Source organism: Neophocaena asiaeorientalis, unplaced genomic scaffold (genome assembly GCF_003031525.2).
Source record: "Neophocaena asiaeorientalis asiaeorientalis breed wild unplaced genomic scaffold, Neophocaena_asiaeorientalis_V1.1 scaffold226, whole genome shotgun sequence".
NCBI lineage: Eukaryota > Metazoa > Chordata > Mammalia > Artiodactyla > Phocoenidae > Neophocaena > Neophocaena asiaeorientalis.
Genome location: NW_020173037.1, coordinates 492042 through 514279, shown reverse-complemented (window position 1 = coordinate 514279; position 22238 = coordinate 492042). Strand labels below are relative to the sequence as shown.

The window sequence follows — 22238 nt, the reverse complement described above, 5'->3', positions numbered from 1 at the left end:
CTCCCTCCTCCCCTCCCCCTCCTTCCTCCCCTCTCAGTGAACACTTGGGTTGCTTCTCCTTTTTGACTTGTGAATAATGCTGCTGGAAAATGGGTGTGCAAATACCTAGAGTCCCTGCTTTCATTTTGAGAGTATATCCCCAGAAGTGGGCTTGCTGGACCATGTGGTAGTTCTATACTTAATTTTTTGAGTAATCGCCTTAGTGTTTTCCACAGGGGCCGCACTAATTTACGTTCCCACCAGCAATGCACAGTTTCTCTGCATCCTCACCAGTACTTGTTGTTTTCTGTTTGATCATAGCCGTCGTAGTGGGTGTGCGGTGGTATCTCACTGCATCTCCCTGATGGCTGATGGTGTTGAGTTTTTTCACAAGTGCCCGTTGCACTCCCTCTCTCTTCTTGGGAGAGATGTCTGTTCAAGTTCTTTGCCCATTTAAAAAGTCAGATCATTTGACTTTTTGTTACTGAGTTGTAGGGGTTATTTGTATATTCTGCATATCAGTTCCTTATCAGATACATGATTTGCAGATATTTTCTCCTGTTCCATGGATTGCCTTTTCACTCTGTTGATTGTGCCGTTTGATGTGCAAAAGTTGTTTATTTTGATGAAGTCCAGTTTATCTGTTTTTTCTTTGGTTGCCTGTGATTTTGGTGCCACCTCCAGGAGATCATTGCCAGGTCACTGAATCGTTGTGTGCCTGTGTAGAAAATAGTTTGTGTGGGTCAATCCTTGGTTCTCTTTTCTGTTGGTCTGTGTGTCTGTTCTCCTGCCAACAGCACACTGTCTTTTTGATATAACTATATAGTGAGCCTTAAATGTCGGGTGCCGTTAAGTCCTCGCATTTTATTCTTTCTTTTAAAAATCATTTTGGTGTTCTAAAGTCTGTGCTTTTCCACGTCAGTCTTAAAATGAGTTGGTCTGTGTCCGAAAAGCCTTGCTTGGATTTTGATGGTCGTTGTGCTAAACCGGTAGATCACTTAGGGGAGAGTTGATATCTTTACCACGCTGAATCTTCCAGTCCAAGAGCACAGTGCACCTCTTCGCTTGTTTGGGTCCTCTTTGATTTCCTTCATTAGCATTTTGTAATTCTTATGCTGGACATCCTTACCTATTGATTTTAAACTCTGTTTAATACAGTTTTCTACGTAGCCGTCAGTAGTGTTCTATAGTATCTCAAAATTAAAAGTTTAGAGGATAATCTAGCTATGACAGCATTGTAAGCATTAGGAAATTCATTTCTTTTTATAAGACAAATAAAACCCCATAAATTCTTCACAAGAAAAAAATCTGTTTGCCCTTCCTTACCGTGTTTTGTTCAGATAATTGCCAAATTTTTCTACCTCCAGCATGTGTTTGCTTTTATTAAATCGAAACTTAAGAAATTGCCAGTATCCAGTGATTTTGGCCTGTGAAAACAGCAGTTCCAGATGTTTCCACCTAGTGTTCCTGTTCACCCTCTGTTGCCTCTGACCAGGTACACTGGCGCAACTCCACCTGCTTTCCCTTCCTCGGTCTCCTCTGTCTTTGATCCATGTCTGTGGCCAGCTTCCCACCCTGTCAGGTTCCTGCTCAAAGATCTGTTTTCTGAAGGCTTTATGCTCCCCCTGTGTGGGTCACTTCCTTGGGCTTCTGTAGTCCTCTCTGTGACAGCACTTTCTGTGACGTATTTTTATTTATTTATTTATTTTATTTTATTTATTTATTTATTTATTTTTCTCGGTACGCGGGCCTCTCACCGTTGTGGCCTCTCCTGCTGTGGAGCACAGGCTCCGGACGTGCAGGCCCAGCGGCCATGGCTCACGGGCCCAGCCGCTCCGCGGCATGTGGGATCCTCCCGGACCAGGGCACAAACCCGTGTTCCCTGCATCGGCAGGCAGACTCTCAACCACTGCGCCACCAGCGAAGCCCCTGTGACGTATTTTTAATCTACCAGGTTGTATGTTTATTTTGTCACTTGACCGTGGTGGCAGGTAATGTTGCTTATTTCTTTTTGTCCTTGCTTCCTATATTAATTGACATTTGGCGAACAAGAAAAATAATAGCACTTACTGCTTATTTACTGTGTGCTAAAGATTATTCTATTCATACTGCAAGGAAAATTCCTGAAATAACTCACTAAGGTAGGTGATAATATCTTTCTTTCATTGATTAGAAAACTAGAACTAAGAAACTTCTCCAAAGTCACTCAGGTAGCAAGGTGGGCAGAATAATGGCTTCCAAAGACGTCCTCATTCTAATCGCAGCACCTGTGACTTAGGTTATATCACAAAGGGGAGTCAGGTGGCACACGGGATTAAGGTTGGTCATCACCTGACTGTGACATGAGGTTATCCAGGTGGGCCCAGTATGATCACAAAGGTACTTAAACAGGGTGAGGGAGGCTGCATGGTCCCTGTGACGGGAGAAGCTGGCTTTGAGGATGGAGAAGGGGCCTGGAGCCAAGGAGAGCGAGCGGCCTCTAGAGTCAGGTGAAGGTAGCCCTGAAAGCCTCTAGGAAAGAACACATCCTGATGACACCTTGACTTTATGTTGTATTTTATTTTTTCCTTTTTTTTTTTTTCCGGCCGTTCCTCATGGCTTGCAGCATCTAAGTTCCCTGACCAGGGATGGAACTCGGGCCCTGGCAGTGAAAGTGCTGAGTCCTAACCGGTGAACCGTCAGGGAATTCCCTATTTTATTTTTTTAAATGAAGTATAGTTGTAATACAGTATTATGTTAGTTTCAGGCATACAGCATAGTGACCTGACGATGAAATACCTTTGGAGATGATCACATCGACGAGTCTAGTAACCATATGTCACCAAACGAAGTTGTTATGATACGATTGACTGTATTCCCCATGTTGTGTGGCACATCCTCGAGACTGACTGACTTCACAATGGGAAGTTTTCGGCTCTTAATCTCCTTCACCTGTGTCACTCATCCTCCCACCTCTGTTCCCTCTGGCAACATGCAGTTTGCTCTCTGTATCTGTTTCTGTTTTGTTTGTTCATTTGTCTTTTAGATTCCACATATAAGTGAGACAAATACGTGGTGTTTATCTTTCTGTGTGACTTACTTCACTGAGCATAACACTCTCTAGGCCCATCCATGTAGTTGCAGATGGCAAGACTTCTTTGTTTTTTATGGCTGAATAGTATTCCTGCAAATATGTATATATACATAAATATTCACCACATTTTTTTTATCCATTCATTTATCCATGGGCACTTAGATTGCTTCCATATTTTGCTGTTGTAAATAATGCTGTTTTGAACACTGGAGTGCATATATTTTTTCTAATTAGTATTTTTGTTTTCTTTGGGTAAATACACAGACGTGAAATTGCTGGATCCTGTGGTGGTTATTTATTTTCTGAATTTTTGCATTTTATTTTTTATACAGCAGGTTCTTATTAGTTATCTATTTAATACATATTGGTGTACATATGTCAATCCCAATCTCCCAATTCATCCCACCACCACCACCACCCCGCTGCCACTTTACCCCCTTGGTGTCCGTACGTTTGTTCTCTGTCTTTATCTCTTTCTGCCCTGCAAACCAGTTCATCTGTACCATTTTTCTAGGTTCACATATATGCATTAATATACTATATTTGTTTTTCTCTTTCTGACTTCACTCTGTATGACAGTCTCTAGATCCATCCAAACCTCTACAAATGACCCAAGTTTGTTGCTTTTTAGGGCTGAGTAATATTTCATATGTATGTACCACATCTTTTTTCTTTTTTCTTTTTTTTTTTGCGGTACGTGGGCCTCTCACTGCTGTGGCCTCTCCCGTTGCGGAGCCCAGGCTCCGGACGCACAGGCTCAGCGTCCATGGCTCACAGGCCCAGCCACTCCACGGCATGTGAGATCTTCCTGGACTAGGGCACAAACCCGTGTCCCCTACATCGGCACACGGGCTCTCAACCACTGTGCCACCAGGGAAGCCCCCACATCTTCTTTATCCATTTGTCTGTCTATGAGCAATTCAGGTTGCTTCCATGACCTGGCTATTGTAAGTAGTGCTGCAGTGAACATTGGGGTGCATGTGTCTTTTTGAATTATGGCTTTCTCTGGGTATATGCCCAGTAGTGGGATTGCTGGTTCATATGGTAATTTTGTTTTCAGTTTTTAAGACACCTCCATACTGTTCTCCATAGTGGCTGTATCAATTTACATTTCCACCAACAGTGCAAGAGGGTTCCCTTTTCTCCACACCCTCATCAGCATTTGTTGTTTGTAGATTTTTTGATGGTGCCCATTCTGTTGTGAGGTGATACCTCATTGTAGTTTTGATTTACATTTCTCTAATAATTAGTGATATTGAGCAGCTTTTCATGTGCCTCTTGGCCATCTGTGTGTCTTCTTTGGAGAAATGTTTATTTAGGTCTTCTGCCCATTTTTGGATTGGGTTGTTCGTTTTTTTTAAGTATTGAGCTGCATGAGCTGTTTATATATTTTGGAGATTAATGCTCTTCATCTGTTGATTCGTTTGCAAATATTTTCTCCTGTTCTGAGGGTTGTCTTTTCATCTTGTTTATAGTTTCCTTTGTTTTGCAAAAGTTTTTAAGTTTCATTACGCCCCATTTGTTTATTTTTGTTTTTATTTCCATTACTCTAGGAGGTGGATCAAAAAAGATCTTGCTGTGAGTTATGTCAGAGTGTTCTTCCTATGTTTTTCTCTAAGAGTTTTCTAGTGTCTGGTTTTACATTTAGGTCTCTAATCCATTTTGAGTTTATTTGTGTATATGGTGTTAGGGAGTGTTCTAATTTCATTCTTTTACATGTAGCTGTCCAGTTTTCCCAGCACCACTTATTGAAGAGGCTGTCTTTTCTCCATTGTATATCCTTGCCTCCTATGTTATATATTAGTTGACCATAGGTGTGTGTGTTTATCTCTGGACTTCCTATCCTGTTGCATTGACCTATATTTCTGTTTTTGTGCCTGTACCATATTATCTTGATTACTGTAGCTTTGTAATATAGTCTGAAGTCCAGGAGCCTGATTCCTCCAGCTCAGTTTTTTTCCCTCAAGACTGCTTTGGCTATTCGGGGTCTTTTATGTCTCCATACAAATTTTAAGATTTTTTGTTCTAGTTTTGTAAAAAATGCCACTGGTAGTTTGATAGGGGTTGCATTGAATCTGTAGATTGCTTTGGGTAGTAGTCATTTTCACAATATTGATTCTTCTAATCCAAGAATGTGATACATGTCTCCATCTGTTTGTGTCATCTTTGTTCTTTCATCAGTGTCTTAATAGTTTTCTGACTCCAGGTCTTTTACCTCTTTAGGCAGGTTCATTCCTAGGTATTTTATTCTTTTTGTTGCAGTGGTGAATGGTGTTATTTCCCTGATTTCTCTATCTGATCTTTTGTTGTTAGTGTATAGGAATGCAAGAGATTTCTGTGTATTAATTTTATATCCTGCAACTTTGCCAGATTCATTGATTAGCTCTAGTAGTTTTCTGGTGGTATCTTTAGGATTCTCTATGTATAGTATGATGTCATTTGCAAACAGTGACAGTTTTACTTCTTTTCCAATTTGTATTCCTTTTATTAATTTTTTCTTCTCTGATTGCTGTGGCTAGGACTTCCAAACTGTATTGAATAATAGTGGTGAGAGTGGACATCCTTGTCTTGTTCCTGATCTTAGAGGAAGTGCTTTCAGTTTTTCACCATTGAGAAAGCTGTTTGCTGTGGGTTTGTCGTATATGGCCTTTATTATGTTGAGGTAGGTTCCCTCTGTGCCCACTTTCCGGAGAGTTTTTATCATAAATGAGTGTTGAATTTTGTTACAAGCTTTGTCTGCATCTATTGAGATAATCATTTGGTTTTTATTCTTCAGTTTGTTGATATGGTGTATCACATTGATTGATTTGCATATACTGAAGAATCCTTGCATCCCTGGGATAAATCCCAGTTGATCATGGTGTATGATCCTTTCAATATGTTGTTGGATTCTGTTTGCTAGTATTTTGTTGAGGACTTTTGCATTTATATTCATCGGTGATATTGGCCTGTAATTTACTTTTTTTGTAGTGTCTTTGTCTGGTTTTGGTATCAGCATGATGGTGGCCTCATAGAATGAGTTTGGGAGTCTTCCTCCCTCTGCAGTTTTTTGGAAGAGTTTGAGAAGGATGGGTGTTAGCGCTTCTCTAAATGTTTTATAGAATTCACCTGTGAAGCCATCTGGTCCTGGACTTTCGTTTGTTGGAAGATTTTTAATCACGGTTTCAGTTTCATTACTTGTGATTGGTCTGTTCGTATTTTCTGTTGCTTCTTGGTTCAGTCTTGGAAGTTTATACCTTTCTGAGAATTTGTCCATTTCTTCCAGGTTGTCCATTTTATTGGCATAGAGTTGCTTGTAGTAGTCTCTTATGATGCTTGGTATTTCTGCCGTTTCTGTTGTTACTTCTGCTTTTTCATTTCTAATTTTATTGATTTGAGTCTTCTCCCTCTTTTTTTTTTTGATGAGTCTGGCTAAAGGTTTATAAATTTTGTCTATCTTCTCAAAGAACCAGCTTTTAGTTTTCTTGGTCTTTGTTATTGTTTTCTTTGTTCTTGTTTCATTTATTTCAGCTCTGATCTTTATGATTTCTTTCCTTCTACTAACTTTGGGTTCTGTTTATTTTTTCTCTAGTTCCTTTAGGTGTAAGGTTAGATTGTTTATTTGAAAATTTTCTTGTTTCCTGGGTAGCCCTGTATTGCTATAAACTTCCCTCTTAGAACTGCTTTAGCTGCATCCCATAGGTTTTGGATCGTCATGTTTTCATTGTCATTTGTCTCTAGGTATTTTTTGATTACCTCTTTGATTTCTTCAGTGATCTCTTGGTTATTTAGTAATGTATTGTTCAGCCTCCATGTGTTTGTGTTTTTTATGTTTTTTTTCCCTGTAATTGATTTCTAATCTCATAACGTTGCGGTCAGAAAAGATGCTTGATATTATTTCAGTTTTCTTAAATTTACTGAGGCTTGATTTGTGACCCAAGATGTGATCTATCCTGGAGAATGTTACGTGTGCACTTGAGAAGAAAGTGTAATCTGCTGTTTTTGGATGGAATGTCCTATAAATATCAGTTAGGTCCCTCTTGTTTAATGTATCATTTAAAGCTTGTGTTTCCTTATTTATTTTCTGTTTGATCTGCCCATTGGTGTAAGTGGGGTGTTAAAGTCCCCTACTATTACTGTGATATTGTCGATTTCTCTTTTCATGGTGGTTGTTTAGCATTTGCCATATGTATTGAGGTGCTCCTATGTTGGGTGCATACATATTTATAATTGTTATATCTTTTTCTTGGTTTGATTCCTTGATCATTATGTAGTGTCCTTCCTTGTCCTTTGTAACATTCTTTATTTTAAAGTCTGTTTTATCTGATATGAGCATTACTACCCCAGTTTTCTTTCGATTTCCATTTGCATGGAATATCTTTTTACATCCCCTCACTTTCAGTCTGTATGTATCCCTAGGTCTGAAGTGGGTCTCTTGTAGACAGCATATATATGGGTCTTGTTTTCGTATCTATTTAGCGAGCCTGTGTCTTTTGGTTGGAGCATTTAATCCATTCACATTTAAGGTAATTATTGATATGCATGTTCTTATAACCATTTTCTTAATTGTTATGGGTTTGTTTTTGTACGTCCTTTTCTTCTCTTGTGTTTCCCACTTAGAGAAATTCCTCTAGCCTTTGTTGTACAGCTGGTTTGGTGGTGCCAAAGTCTCTTAGCTTTTGCTTGTCTGTAAAGCTTTTGATTTCTCCGTCAAATCTGAATGAGATCCTTGTTGGGTAGAGTAATCTTGGTTGTAGGTTCTTCCTTTTCATCACTGTAAATATATCATGCCACTCCCTACTGGCTTGTAGAGTTTCTGCTGAGAAATCAGCTGTTAACCTTATGGGAGTTCCCTTGTATGTTATTTGTTGGTTTCCCTTGTTGCTTTCAGTAATTTTTCTTTGTCTTTAATTTTTGTCCATTTGATTACTATGAGTCTCGGCATGTTTCTCCTTGGGTTTATCCTGCCTGGGACACTGTGCGTTTCCTGGACTTGGGTGGCTCTTTCCTTTTCGATGTTAGGGATGTTTTCGACTACAATCTCTTCAGATATTTTCTCGGGTCCTTTCTCTCTCTCTTCTCCTTCTGGGACCCCTATTATGTGAATGTTGGTGCATTTAATGTTGTCCCAGAGGTCTCTTAGGCTGTCTTCATTTCTTTTCATTCTTTTGTCTTTATTCTGTTCTGTGGCAGTGAATTCCACCATTCTGTCTTCCAGGTCACTTACCATTCTTCTGTCTCAGTTATTCTGCTATTCATTCCTTCTAGTGTATTTTTCATTTCACTTACTGTATTGTTCATCCCTGTTTGTTTGTTCTTTAATTCTTTTAGGTATCTGTTCTTTAATTGCTCTACGTCTTTGTTAAACATTTCTTGCATCTTCTCCATCTTTGCCTCCATTCTTTTTCTGAGCTTCTGGATCATCTTCACTGTCGTTATTTTGAATTTTTATTCTGGGAGGTTGCCTATCTCCACTTCACTTAGTGGTTTTCCTGGGGTCTTGTCTTGTTTCTTCATCTGGTACAGAGTTCTCTGCCTTTTCATTTTGTCTGTCTTTCTGGGATGTGGTTTTCCTTCCACAGGCTGCAGGGTTGTAGTTCGATCATGTGGTAGTTTTATTTTTGAGTTTTGAGGAGCCACCGCACAGTTTTTCTCAGTGGCTGCAGCAGTTTACTTTCCCGTCAGCAGGGCAGGAGGGGACACGCTCCTTCGCTCCTCATCTTGCCTGATTCTGTGTGTTTGGTAGGTCAGCTGCATTTCCTGGTCTTGGTATAGAAGGTGCCCTGTGGGGCCCGGTAGTGCAGTGCCCCCAGACTGCATTGGAGCCGGGTGCCCCAGGAGCGTCCCCTGTGTGGCCGGGCCAGGCTGGCCTCCCGTGCACTACCGTGTGCGCTGGGCTCTGAGGCCCGGATACAGCTGTTGCTGGTGCTCCGGTGTGTGCGGCCAGCCCTTGGGGCAGGAGCCACGTTGGGGGATGCTGGTGCTGGCCAGAGGTGTCTGGCCAGGCAGGGGTGGATTTGGAGGGGCTCTGGTGCCGGCCGAGGGCACACACCAGGACTGGTGGGGCGGGGGCTGCTTGGGAGGAGCGCAGGCCATGGTGGGTCTGCAGCTGAAACCGGGTGGGGTGAGCGGGGCTGACGGGTAAGATGGGGAGTCAGAAAGGGGCTGGTGGTACCCAGCCAGCTCGGTGGAGGGCAGGGCTCCCACAGCCAGCATCTGGTGCCCGCCAGCCCCTGGGGACCCTGAGAATGTGCCAGCAGAGTCCTGCCCCTCTGGCACACGATTTGGAGTGAGTCCATGCCACTCCTTCGTGGGAGAGGAGACCCAGGCGCTTTTCGAGCTGCAGCCCCTGTGCTGGGCCTCGGGGGGAGCGGCTCTCGTTCCCTGCAGTCCCCTGGCTCTCCCGGATGTTCTGGGGGCTCGTCTTGCGGGTGCAGGGTCTCCAGCTGGGGAGCCCGATGTGGGTCCGGACCCTGCGGTCGCAGTGCTGGGGGAGCAGAGGCCACGCTGCGCCGGCTCCTCTGCGTGGGTGCTCCTTTCTGCCTTCAGCTGTGCATGGTCTGTCCTGCTGGTCCCAGGGCGTTTTCAGAGAGTTTTCTACTTGTAGCTGTGATCTTGGTTTCAGATTTCTCACCTCCAGAACTGTGTGGTGATAAGTTTGTGTGGTTTTAAGCCTCTGAGTTTGTGATAATTGGTCACAGCAGCGACAGGAAACTAATGTAACCAGCACGTGGCAGGACTGGGATTTAAGCCTTGGTATGAGGCTAAAATTTGCAGTTCATCGTCACGCTGTGATTATGTGACTTCAGGCGGTAATACTCAGTACTAATACGTTTGTTCATAGAGCACGTCTTTCCTGGGTGTCTTCTGTCTGAAGAGTGATGGATTGGGTGCTGGGCTCAGAGTTGGGAATCCCTGGGTTCCTGCCATCGCGAGCTCAGCGTGGTGAGAAGACAGACGAGGAGCACAAGCTCCGCAGATTTCAGGGTTCATTTGTGCATGCACGCCGGGTGCTGTGGGTGGGAATCTGGAGCATGGAGAGATGGAGGAGGTGCACAGCCCATGGTTCTTTCTGGCGAGGTGACGAGAGGCAAAGGCCTGCAGGGTTGGCGAGGGGCCGGCTGGGGAGGGACTGGGGAGGACGTTCCGGGCAGCGGGAGCAGTGGGTTCCCGGGCATCCAGGCTGCCGGCTGTGGTCGGGGTCACGAGAGCTGGGCTGCCTGCTGCAGCGTGCTGGGGAGGGGTGAGGTCGCACAGAATGCGGGGTCAGCGTGAGAGGGGCTTCCGCGCGGTGATTTTTCTGTGAGGAACAGGTCTGGGCCTTGATGTTTATGAGGTCTGCCTGCCTGCTTCGGCTGAGGTGTGCTTTAGTGCAGCGCCGAGAGCCATGATTCTCGGCGGCAGTGAGCAGCTGAAGTCCATCCGCTGTTTATTGAGCTGCAGGCCAGACCTGGCTTTTCGTCCCGGACGTGTGTAGCTGTGGCCGCTGTGCAGCACCCACGCTTAGCGTGCGCGCACTACGTAGGACTGGGTCCTGTGGGAGAAAGGAGATCTCAGGACACGGCCTTGGCAGTCTCCCGAGACACGGTGTGTACAGCTGTGTGTGTGGGCGGGGTCAGCTCGGGAGCCTGGGCAGAGAGGCCCGCAGGATGCCTGAGGGAGGCTCCTCTGGAGGAGGTGATGCCAGGAGACCAGAGCAGAGTCCAGCTCAGCACAGGCAGCGCCGGTCGCTGTCAGAGCGCAAGCGGGACAGTGTTTAAGGGTCTGTCGGGTGAAGCCAGGTGAGGGAGGAGGAGGCTGTGCTGTCTGAAACAGAGCTGTTAGTCTCAATACCTTGTGAGCTTGGTCAGATGATACTATTACGCTGTGTGACAGCGGCTGCTGTCTGTTTTTCCCCAGATCCCCAGACTTCAAGGGAGATTTTTGACTTTGCACTGAAGGCAATCTGTCCTCAGGTAAGATTTAATGTTCCTCTCATTCTTTTCCAGCTGAGCCTTGTGGTTGTCAAACATTGATGGTAAATTTTTTTTTTAATAGATTGATCTGAAGAGATACGCGGTGCCTTTGGGTAAGATCCTATATTTAATGAGGTGGAATGTTTCAGATTATTAAGTTAGTGCATTGAGTGAACGTCTGCTTAAACTGTGAGTGAAAGTCAGTGCAATGACACCTGTGAGGCTCCCACGTGGTCATGACGGGGCCTCTTGGGCGCTGGTTGAGAAGGTCACACTTAGATCACATGATTGCAGAAAAAAATCTCTTCAGAGCAACTCTCAGGGGATCCAGATTGTTTGATTCTGACTTTATCTGAATAAACCCTGATCCTTCTTCCGGCCTTTGTTTTGGGAGTCACGGGCCTGTCGATTCAGATGGAGGATGGAGGCCTCAGAGGTCTCGGGGACCACTGGAGCCTCCTTTGTGAGCACAGTTTTAATTTGACGTGTGCCTGAAGCTTTTTCTTAGCTCTTTGTTCCGCCCTTTGTTGTCTTATTTTAAACGTGATGTATTTTGCATTTGCAGCTGGCCTGTCCATATTTACCCTGCATGCATCTCAGTTTAGCACCTGCCTCCTGGACAACTACGTTTCCTTATTTGAAATACTGTCGAAATGGTGCAGCCACACAAATACAGAATTGAAAAAAGCTGCATATTCAGCTCTGGAATCTTTCCTGAAACAGGTACTGTTTAAAATTCTTTCTATGCAAACAATTAAATTCCAATCTTGTGCATGAACGTCTGAAAAGTAAATACAAGTTGATCCATTAGCTTCCGTGGTACTTAAAGAAAAAGCATGCTTATCCATCAGCCGCATGGTGGCAGCAGGTCTGGAAGAAAGTTCAGAAGATGCCAGATCGGATCAGGGCCTCAGAGCTAAGGTTGGACAGAAGAAGTGGCGGCAGGGAGAGACGGTTGGGAGGCCAGGGCTCCCTGGAGCCGGTGGCCCAGTGAAGGTGGGGGTCAGCGTCAGCTGCCATGTTAAGACAAGATGCTTGTGTCTCTGTGGCTTCGTGACGGAGATGAGCCCACCTGCCCTGGGGTCTTTCAAGGTCCAGCCGGGGTGTGGGTGCAGGGGGAGCCTGCAGGTGGCTGGGTGTCTCCATTGGCCAAGGAGCAGGTGCTGTGGTTCTGAGTGCCCAGTGGCAGCTGGAAACACCCAAGGGGTGGGCTGGTGGTGGGAATGAGACTGGCTGGGGCGGCGCTGATGGAAATTCTGAAGAGCGGCATTGGGAGCCCTCACGCACCTGGGGCACAGCTGCTGTCCTGCTGCAGGCATATCCCACAGCTCCTGTAGGGACTCCTGGGGCGTTTTACTGCTTTATTTTATTTTATTTTATTTTTTCATAAAATAGCACTTACATGTGGAATCTAAAAAAAGGGTACAAATGAACCCATCCACAAAACAGAAATAGAGTCCCAGATGCAGCAGCAGACGCATGGCTACCAGGGGTTGGGCTGCGGGGGCTCTTGTAGCGGGAGCAGCTGAGGGCATTGAAGAGCAGCACCCTTGCCGACTGTTCTCATGGCTCTGGAGCAGACACCTGGAAGGGGCTTTGCTGGGGTGCATGGTAGGGATAGGTTGCAGTTTATGAGCAACTGCTAAACTCCTTTTCAAACTGTTTGCACCGTTTTCCATCCCCACCGGTAAGTTCCAGCCACCCCACATTCTTGCCAGCACCTAGTATTGCCAGTCTTTAATTTCAGCCCCTCTGATGGGTGTACGGTGTTACCCTACTGTGATTTTAATTTGAATTTCCGTGGTGACTGTTGATGATCTTTTTTTCCTGTAGTGGTTTACCATTCTTTTTTTTTTTTTTTTTTTTGCGGTACGCGGGCCTCTCACTGTTGTGGCCTCTCCCGCTGCGGAGCACAGGCTCCAGACGCACGGGCTCAGTGGCCATGGCTCACAGGCCCAACTGCTCCGGGGCATGTGGGATCTTCCCAGACCGGAGCACGAACCCGTGTCCCCTGCATCGGCAGGCGGACTCTCAACCACTGCGCCACCAGGGAAGCCCTGTGCAAAAGCTTTGAAGTTTCATTAGGTCCCATTTGTTTATTTTTGTTTTTATTTCCATTTTTTTTTTTTTTCTCTCAAGACTGCTTTGGCTCTTCGGGATCTTTTGTGTCTCCATACAAATTTTAAGATTTTTTTGTTCTAATTTTGTAAAAAATGCCACTGGTAATTTGATAGGGATTGCACTGAATCTGTAGAATGCTTTGGGTAGTATAGTCATTTTCACAATATTGATTTTTCCAATCCCAGAACATGGTATATCTCTCCATCTGTTTGTGTCATACACCATGGTGAAGTGGGATTTATCCTAGGGATGCAAGGATTTTTCAGTATACGCAAATCAATCAATGTGGTAAACTACATTAACAAATGAAGAAGAAAAACCATATGGTCATCTCAAGAGATGCAGAAAAAGCTTTTGATAGAATTCAACACCCATTTATGATAAAAACTCTCCAGAAAGTGGGTATAGAGGGAACATACCTCAACATAATAAAGGCCATATACGACAAACCCACAGGAAACGTCATTCTCAGTGGTGAAAAACTGAAAGCATTTCCTCTAAGATCAGGAATAAGACGAGGATGTCCACTCTCGCCACTATTATTCAACATAGTTTTGGAAGTTCTAGCCACGGCAGTCAGAGAAGAAAAGGAAATAAAAGGTATACAATTTGGAAAAGAAGAAGTAAAACTGTCACTGTTTGCAGATGACATGATACTATAGAGAATCCTAAAGATGCCACCAGAAAACTACTAGAGCTAATCAATGAATTTGGTGAAGTTGCAGGATACAAAATTAATGCACAGAAATCTCTTGCATTCCTATACACTAACAACAAAAGATCAGAAAGAGAAATTAAGGAAACAATACCATTCAGCATTGCAACAAAAAGAATAAAATACCTACCTAAGGAAGAATAAACCTACCTAAGGAGGTAAAAAACCTGTACTCAGAAAGGCACATAAGACACTTGTCTTTCTGATTTTTTTTTTTTTTTGCGGTACGCGGGCCTCTCCCCGTTGTGGCCTCTCCCGTTGTGGAGCACAGGCTCCGGACGCGCAGGCCCAGCAGCCATAGCGCACGGGCCCAGCCGCCCCGCGGCATGTGGGATCCTCCTGGACCGGGGCACGAACCCGCGTCCCCTGCATCGGCAGGGGGACTCTCAACCACTGCGCCACCAGGGAAGCCCTCTTTCTGATTTTTAGTTTTGAGCCGTCCCCATGTTCTCTCCTGTGGGTCCCAGTCTGTTGGTGACTGAACTCACCGGCCACTGGGCTGCCCAGCTCTGTGTCACCATGAGTCACAGATGAGTCTAAAGATGCCTTCTGCTTCATCAGGGAGCTTTCGTCCGGAGCCTGTGTTTTGTGCAAATGTCTTCCTGCAGCTACCTGGTCTCTTTCAGTCCCTTTCTCTAGTAAAAGCATCACGTATAATAAAGGCTTACTTGAGAAAGTGCCTTTTCTGAACCTGTTGAAGACTAAGCAAGCAGATGGAAGAAATGGTTCTTTATGAGTAAAAACAACTGTGGAACTGTGACAACACATTGATAATGTCTTACTCAGCAGTTCTAGCCTTTTCACATTTGGATAGATTCCTTTGTTTTCCTAGAAGTGTCTCTAAAGTAAACATTATGCCATTGCAGCTTTCTTTTATGGTAGCGAACAACGCAGAGATGCACAGAAGTAAGCTGCGGTACTTCATGGAGCAGTTCTATGGCATCATCAGAAACGTGGACGCAAACAGCAAGGACTTGTCCATCGCCGTTCGAGGATATGGACTCTTTGCAGGGGTATGCCCATTAATTTACTCTTGTCTTTTTAGTTTCACTTGAGTGTTTAAAGTAATGTACTTTATTGTATTTTGAATAGCATCTCACACTTGTGAAAATATTGTTCTTACTTGCTTTGTTATTAACTTGTTTTTTTCAGTGCCTGCTGTGTACTAGGATTCTGTATGTGTATTATCTCAAATACTCATAACTCTCCCACAAGCTTTTAGGAATATGATTCCACTTTACTGGTGGGGAAACTGAGGCCCAGAGAAATTAGGTAACTCGTGAAAGGGCACACAGCGAACAGTGGACAGAACCGAGACATAACTCCGACCTGAAGATGAGAAACAGCACGTTTTTCCCACTGCCACGCTGCCTGTTGTTGATGAGGTGCAGTTTGGTGGTGACGCTTGGCGCGCTAGCGAGAGCCCCTCCCTGTGCCTGCGTGAGGTCTGTTTAGGGACCTTGACCGTCGCCGTGGGTGCTTCCACTCGACAGAGGGCGTCACTCCCTGCCTCTGCAGATCTGCCTCCCAGGGCGCTTCCCTGCTGTAGGGTCTGTGCTTCTGTTTCCAGCCCTCCACACCACTCCTCACTCCTTCCCTCGTGCTTCCTCATTTGTTTCCAGATGATCCTTTCCCCTTAAAAATAAACCTTTATCTCCACTTGTCTCTGCGGCTCCTTTCAGTGTACTTAGGGCAGAAGAAACTGTGTGAGAAGGCTCAGAGGTGACCGAGAGCCTGGGCTTCACAGCTTCAGACCCTGAGGTCTGGCCAGCTGGGACTTGTTCGTTGTGGTGACGTAGTGTAGCCAGAGCGTGGCCAACAGGGAGGAAGGGAGAGGACGCGGCAAAGATACAGGGGCCAGAGTCTCCTGGAGGAGGGACTTGAGCCGAAGTCTAAGGGGCCTCGGGAGCACGCGGCCGGGCGGAGGACGGCACAGCCGGGTGCGTGAGTGAGGAAGGTGCCTCTGGGTGCCGTGTGCTGTGCCTCCGGGGTTTGGGTCTGTCCCTTCCTCTGGGCGACTGGCCTCTGGGGAGGGCCTGCACCCAGTTGTCTTTGATAACTACTGTCTTCCCAGTGCCTAGAACACAGGGTTCAGTAGGTGTGTTGTGTATTAATAGCTGTTCAGAATGTACTTACAGATTTTTTAGAAAGCATCTTTAGAACATACGCTGTATTTTATATCTGTATTTCTTCTCCATTAAAAAGCTTGTTAACATTCAGTTTATAACAACATGGCTTAACACGACACCTCAGACACCGTTATTTTGAGGTTGGTAAGGTTGACAGAGGCTTGTTTTCCTTCCCTAAAGCCTTGCAAGGTTATAAACGAAGAAGACGTTGGCTTCATGTTCGTGGAACTTGTTCAGCGCTGCCGGCAGCTGTTCCTCACCGAGACAGACACGGCCGAGGACCACGTCTACCAGATGCCCAGTTTCCTCCAGTCTGTTGCCAGTGTCTTGCTTCACCTTGATACGGTGAGTGAGATAGTTGGTTAAACGGAGCACAGTTGTGACTGTTTAACCTCCGTTCTTCAGGTAATTTGATGGCGTAGCAGGAGTTAATATGCGTTCAGTACGGGCACATTGTGGGCAAGGTGACCTTTTTTTTCTAATATCTTTATTTATTTATATTTATTTATTGGGTTGTACCGGGTCTTAGTTGTGCCACGTGGGCTCCTTAGTTGTAGCAGGCGGGCTCCCTAGTTGTGGCATGCCTGTAGGGTCTAGTTCCCCAAATAGGGATTGAACCTGGGCCCCTTGCATTGGGAGCACGGAGTCTTATCCACTGGAGCACCAGGGAAGTCCCCAAGGTGACATTTTTAGCTAGCATTTTGTATCGGTACGGTTTTTGTCATGAAACTTGACTTTTTGTTCCCAAAGCAGGAAAAATGATTTGTTACTTTTTATCTTTCTTAAAGATTCAGATTGCTGCTTGGGGTAGAATTGCACCTTAAGTATCATTTAGACAGTTACTCTGATTTTTTTTTTAGATAATCACAGCAACAAATTAGCAGATTAGGTAATACTGGTTTTTCATTCATCTGATACGTGTCTAACGGCGTTGTGTTTACTGTGACTGTCTGTATGGTCCCTGTAGTTATTCATTGCCTGCCCTAGCTCTTCGTGTGCTCTCCTTTCTGGCAGGTTCCTGAGGTGCACATGCCAGTTCTGGAGCACCTCGTGGTCGTGCAGATAGACAGTTTCCCCCAGTACGGTCCAAAAATGCAGTTGGTGTGTTGCAAAGCCATAGTGAAAGTTTTCCTGGCCTTGGCAGAAAAAGGACCAGTTCTCTGGAATTGCATTAGTACTATGGGTAAGTTTGGAATTTACTTGTTTTGAGGATGATGAATGGTTAATACTTAACATGTTGTTTGATATAAAGAACATCTGGTTGCCAAATTCTTTTGTATCTTTTGATGCCTCTTGGAGAACTCCTAATATTTTGGTGGACCAAAATATCCTTTTTCTATCCATTTTTTGAATTTTTTTCCTTTCTTTTGCTTTTGAATCTTAATAGTCTAAAATTTAAAACAAAAGAAAAAAAAGAAAAAAAATTAAAACTAAAGATATTACCAAACTTAGAGAAAAATTTGAGAGGTAAGTTATGTTCAAAAAGATAATGGCTGTCATTTTTATTGAGTGGTTATATTTTTCAGTGTATTTTTCTTTTTTGTTTTCATTTTCTTTTTATAGTGCATCAAGGTTTAATCAGAATATGTTCTAAACCAGTGATCCTTCAAAAGGTAAATTCTGAATGTATGATTTGAAAGTTAGTCTTTTGTCATCTTGAAAGCTAAAGATGTTGCTGGAGTTTTTAGTCTGTAAATATACAAAAGTGGTTTTTTTGTTATTAGCCATTAGCTACATTTTGAAAAGTATAGGCTGTAATACCTAAGTACTTTTTCCGGTGATGGTTATGAGACATCCTTAAACATAACCTTACTACTATAAATACATTTTTACAAAAAGGGATCTTTTCCTCTTGAAGCTGTAGGACAAAATACTTAGGTATATTATGGGAGGCATGTCTTAGGTACTTTAAGTTAACAGGAAATAGGATGAGATGAGAGCTCTGTATAAGAAGTTGAGGTAAATTATTCATAACACATACCTTGGATATTGTTTTGAAACACTTGTTAGTGCATCACTGTTTTAGTCCTAGTTAGAAAATTGTGACTTTTTTCCAGCCTTTTTATTATGCTTTCATAATATGCTATCTTCCTCAAGCAAATTAGGGTCTGCAGCTGGGGGCTCTTTTAGCTTAGAGAACTCTGACAGCAGAAAGCAGAAGTGCAGCAGTGCTGCTGTTCTCCGATCCGCCCTCAGTATTGGATGTTTGTCTTCCCACCAGGGTGCTGAGCCCGAGTCTGAGCACTGTCGTGTGTCAGGGGAAGCTAGAACCGGCAAATGGCGAGTGCCCACCTACAAAGACTATTTGGATCTTTTTAGAAATCTCCTGAGCTGTGACCAGATGACGGTAAAAACGACCACTTTAAAGCCACAGAAGTACCTTAGTTCCTCTTTATTAGTTTCCATAGTTTTACACCTAAGAATTACTTCAGAAGTATATTTTACTAACTTTCAATAGGGCTTTTTCTTTTTTTAAGTACTTCAGGTAATGAAAAATTAAAACAGTGTAAGTTAGGATAGTTAAAGTGAGACTTGAAAAAAATCAAATAAAAAGAACAAAATCATAGAACTCATTTAAAGTTAATGAATTACCATAGCTGAGTCCTCGTTTTAGCAAAGAAGCAGCATACATAGTGTAGAGTTGGTGCAGAGTTGTTCTTTCAAACAGACCCAGGCTGGTGGATAAAAAGAACATGGCAGGCAGTGTTATCACCGCGGGAGAGCTGTGCTCTTTTTATTTGCTAAAGCTGAAGGTAAATCCGGTTGATGTAGTAGGTCCAAAGGAGATGGGTGCACGGCTGTTTGTCACGGTCAGAATCACGCCTCCTACGTTTCTGGCAGGTGTTTCAGCAGTGTCTGCTCCAAGCCAGATTCTGGCCACCGTTTAACATAGTCTTTGACAAAGCATTCATAGCCTAGGAAAAGCAGTGTTTGTCAATAGATGGTTCCTATCCTGTGAAAAATCTTAGAAGTTTTTCTTATTGAGGTAAAATAGTATAACAATGTTAATAATTTTACCTAAAATATGCTTTCTTATATGTGATGTTAGATACATTTTGAGGTTAAGTTTCATAGACTATTTGAGTAAAGGCAGAGTAATTGGTCCATATTTTTGGAAAGGTAGAATATTTCAGTTTTAAAGAAATAATAGATGATAATACTTTAAATCCATTCTGAGAATAGATACATATTTATACATACGTATGCGTGCATGCATGTGTGAGTACATGCGTATTTATATGTGCACACGTGTGTATGTGCGTATGTGCATGCATGTGCATTTGCACGTGGACACACCATGTATAGTATACAGATGTGTACACACACACACACACATTAATGTAGTAAATACTTTGACAAGGATTGGCCTAAATCTTCTCATTTAGTACTGTTTGTGTTTGTTACATGACTGCGTAAGTCGTATCTGACTGAAATGGTAATGTCCAATAATTTAGGAAGGAACCTACATTTTCCAGCTTGACCAACTTTGAGGTAGATCTGCTGTAGTTTACACAGGGGTTTCCATAATGCCTAAGTATGTGCACATCTTTATGTGGCATAGCGCTTATTTAATACTGGTACTCATACTTTTTGGCACAGCATGTTGAAATTTATTATTTTCTTTATTTTAAGGATTCTCTTTTAGCAGATGAAGCATTTCTCTTTGTGAATTCCTCCCTGCCAAGTCTGAATCGTTTGCTGTATGATGAATTTGTAAAATCAGTTTTGAAGATTATCGAGAAATTGGATCTTACGCTGGAAAAGCAGAGTGTTGGGGAACAAGAGGTTAGAAGGGCTTGTCAGTAATAATTTTGCATCCTTTTTGTACTAACTCCCTCTGCCGCCGCAGTGTGAGCAAATCTCACACCTGTAGACATCACGGGACATTGGTTTATTAGCATTAATACGTGGCCTTGATGCTTTTTTATTTGCATTGCCTATATTCTGTACTAGATTGTTCAGAACTACTAGATAGTAGTTTATATGTTTAATAAGTTAAAGCGACTCTTTGGAAAAAGTTGTTAGGATTGTTACTCATTGCTCAGCAATAGCAGAGTCAAGTCTTACTTAGTGTAGAGGTGGCCTTTTGCAGTAGGATCGGGAAACCTGGCGTTCCTCTGGTTGATACCCGAGGAGACTCCAAGCTCTGTGCTCTGGAGTCAGTAGAAGGTAGGCCAGGGCGGACAGGGAAGACCCCCTGCTCCTGTGTTCTTAAGGCACTGTTTTCCTGGCTGGCTCAAAGATGGGACCTAGCGTGAAGCTGCCGGCTCAGAGCTGCTGTCCGCTCTGAGGAGTCCTCATCACAAGACACTCAGGTGATGAAGCTAGAGTCAGTGGGCGTGGACTCTGTGGAACACACTCAGTTCACTGCTGAGCCCGTGGTTCCTTCAGTCGACTTTGCCTATTGGCTTCCATGGCCGAGCCCAAGGCCACTTGGTCAGGGGTTCCTGCAGGGGCAGAGGTGGGCCCTGGGCCTCGTCAGCCTGGCTGCACTCGTGATGCTTTTACACGAGAAGGGGACACTGGGGGTGGTCTGTTGCTCTTTAAGGCTTTTTATTTATTTACGTCTAAAATAATGTCACAAACAAACATGCCCAGAGGGCCTCCCCGAGACTGTCGGCCACACACCTGCTTTTGGAGCACATGTCCTAGTCTCTGTGTCTTCTGCTCCCCTTGCACTGTCCTCCGGGTCAGCTGTCGCCTCTGAGATTAGCATTTCCCAAATAGGTCTAGACTCCAGCCTTGCCCTTGACATTTCCACCTGAATCTGAAACACAGACTGAACATGTTAATATTTCTGTGTTACCTAATAGTGGTAACTGTTCCTCTGTTTCTCATTTTGAAAGCTACACGTCATTACTGACCCTTTCTGTGTTGTGAGCTTCTGCCTCTGTCTGGCGCCACTGCTCCTGTGAGAAGTCGTAGTCCCCACCTACCCTGTCTCTCTGTGTGTGCACCTTTATTCCCCTGTCGGTGTCCCCTGTGGCCGCCCGTGCCACGTGTTCTGTGGTCCCGTCATTTTGATCCTACTGTGAGCTTCCGAGGCCCGTCTGTACCTCCTCAGTTTTGCATTCCTTCCTCGAAGACTCAGGCCTTGGCTGTGGAGTCACTTGCTGAGTCATTTGTTGAATGATTGAATGTTACAGTGTTTTTTTGGTGCCATTAATTTTTAAGCATGAAAATGAAGCTGCTGGCGTTTGGGTGAGCCCGACTTCAGATCCAGCTGCTAACTTGCATCCTGCTAAACCTAAAGATTTTTCAGCTTTCATCAACCTGGTGGAATTTTGCAGGTATTTAAAAAATGCTATTTGTTCAAGAGTGGAAATTATCAATTATTGGCTGTAATATAGGAAAATCACTTATGTAGATATAAGAAATGAAATAGTAGGACTTAAAATCTAAAATTGCTTGTGTGAAACTTAAAATATATTTAAATGTAGCAGCTGAGATTTATCTATTTAAAAAAAATACATTTAAAGGGTCCTCAGGTGGGGAAAACAAAGAATATAGATATACCTGAAAATGATATATAATGGAATCATAGATTATGATTTTGTTTTGATTATGTCTCTTATAATTTCAAAGCTGAATAAAAATAGTATATGATGAGAATTTCTACATTGAGCTTTACATTTGTTTTTACAGGGAGATTCTTCCTGAGAAACATGTAGAATTTTTTGAGCCATGGGTATGCTCCTTTGCATATGAATTAATTCTGCAGTCTACACGGTTGCCATTCATTAGTGGTTTCTACAAATTGCTATCTATTGCTGTGAGAAATGCCAGGAAAATAAAATATTTTGAGGTAAGTGTTGTTTTGAAGGACACTGAATATTCCTGTTTCTTAGATCGCATGAGTGTGTATAAATACCTTCTAAAATGCAACATGATAGCATATTGCAGTTTTAAAGTCTACTAATTTTATTATCTGTATTTTGAAAGACTGATAATGTGAGTGGCAATTGGATGACACTCTTTAAAGTTTAACCAGTAGCATTTTCTGTTTTGATTTACAACACCTGGCTGATGACGTTGGCTCTGCAGGGGCTCTCATGGGGTGCTGGGGCTCCGGCATCACTGGCACCACTCACACCCTCTCCAGGCTCACCTCGTCAGGAGCTCTGGGCCGCCGCCCAGCAGCCTGTGCCCAGGCCGCCCAGGGGATCTGGTGGCCCGTGAGGTTGGAGAGGACCTGGGTTTGTGTCTTGGGGCTCTGGGCGCGAGCAGTGTCTCAGCCCACAGGTGTGTGCATCAGAACCCCCGGGCAGGGAGCAGACTTAGGCCTT

The 22238-nt window shown here is 43.8% G+C and overlaps 1 protein-coding gene across 4 annotated transcripts in view; it reads left to right on the top strand.

The window, feature by feature from the left end:
• Positions 1 to 22238, top strand: part of PRKDC (protein kinase, DNA-activated, catalytic subunit) — a 149612-nt gene that overhangs the window by 4778 nt on the left and 122596 nt on the right. For all 4 annotated transcript variants that reach the window (XM_024742667.1, XM_024742668.1, XM_024742666.1 and 1 more), the window contains exons 8-18: positions 10931 to 10986; positions 11069 to 11099; positions 11552 to 11709; positions 14689 to 14835; positions 16132 to 16296; positions 16966 to 17134; positions 17515 to 17564; positions 18173 to 18298; positions 19585 to 19737; positions 21127 to 21242; positions 21598 to 21757. In XM_024742667.1, the coding sequence (XP_024598435.1) occupies positions 10931 to 10986; positions 11069 to 11099; positions 11552 to 11709; positions 14689 to 14835; positions 16132 to 16296; positions 16966 to 17134; positions 17515 to 17564; positions 18173 to 18298; positions 19585 to 19737; positions 21127 to 21242; positions 21598 to 21757 (1331 nt within the window). The remainder of the gene's footprint in view (positions 1 to 10930; positions 10987 to 11068; positions 11100 to 11551; positions 11710 to 14688; positions 14836 to 16131; positions 16297 to 16965; positions 17135 to 17514; positions 17565 to 18172; positions 18299 to 19584; positions 19738 to 21126; positions 21243 to 21597; positions 21758 to 22238) is intronic.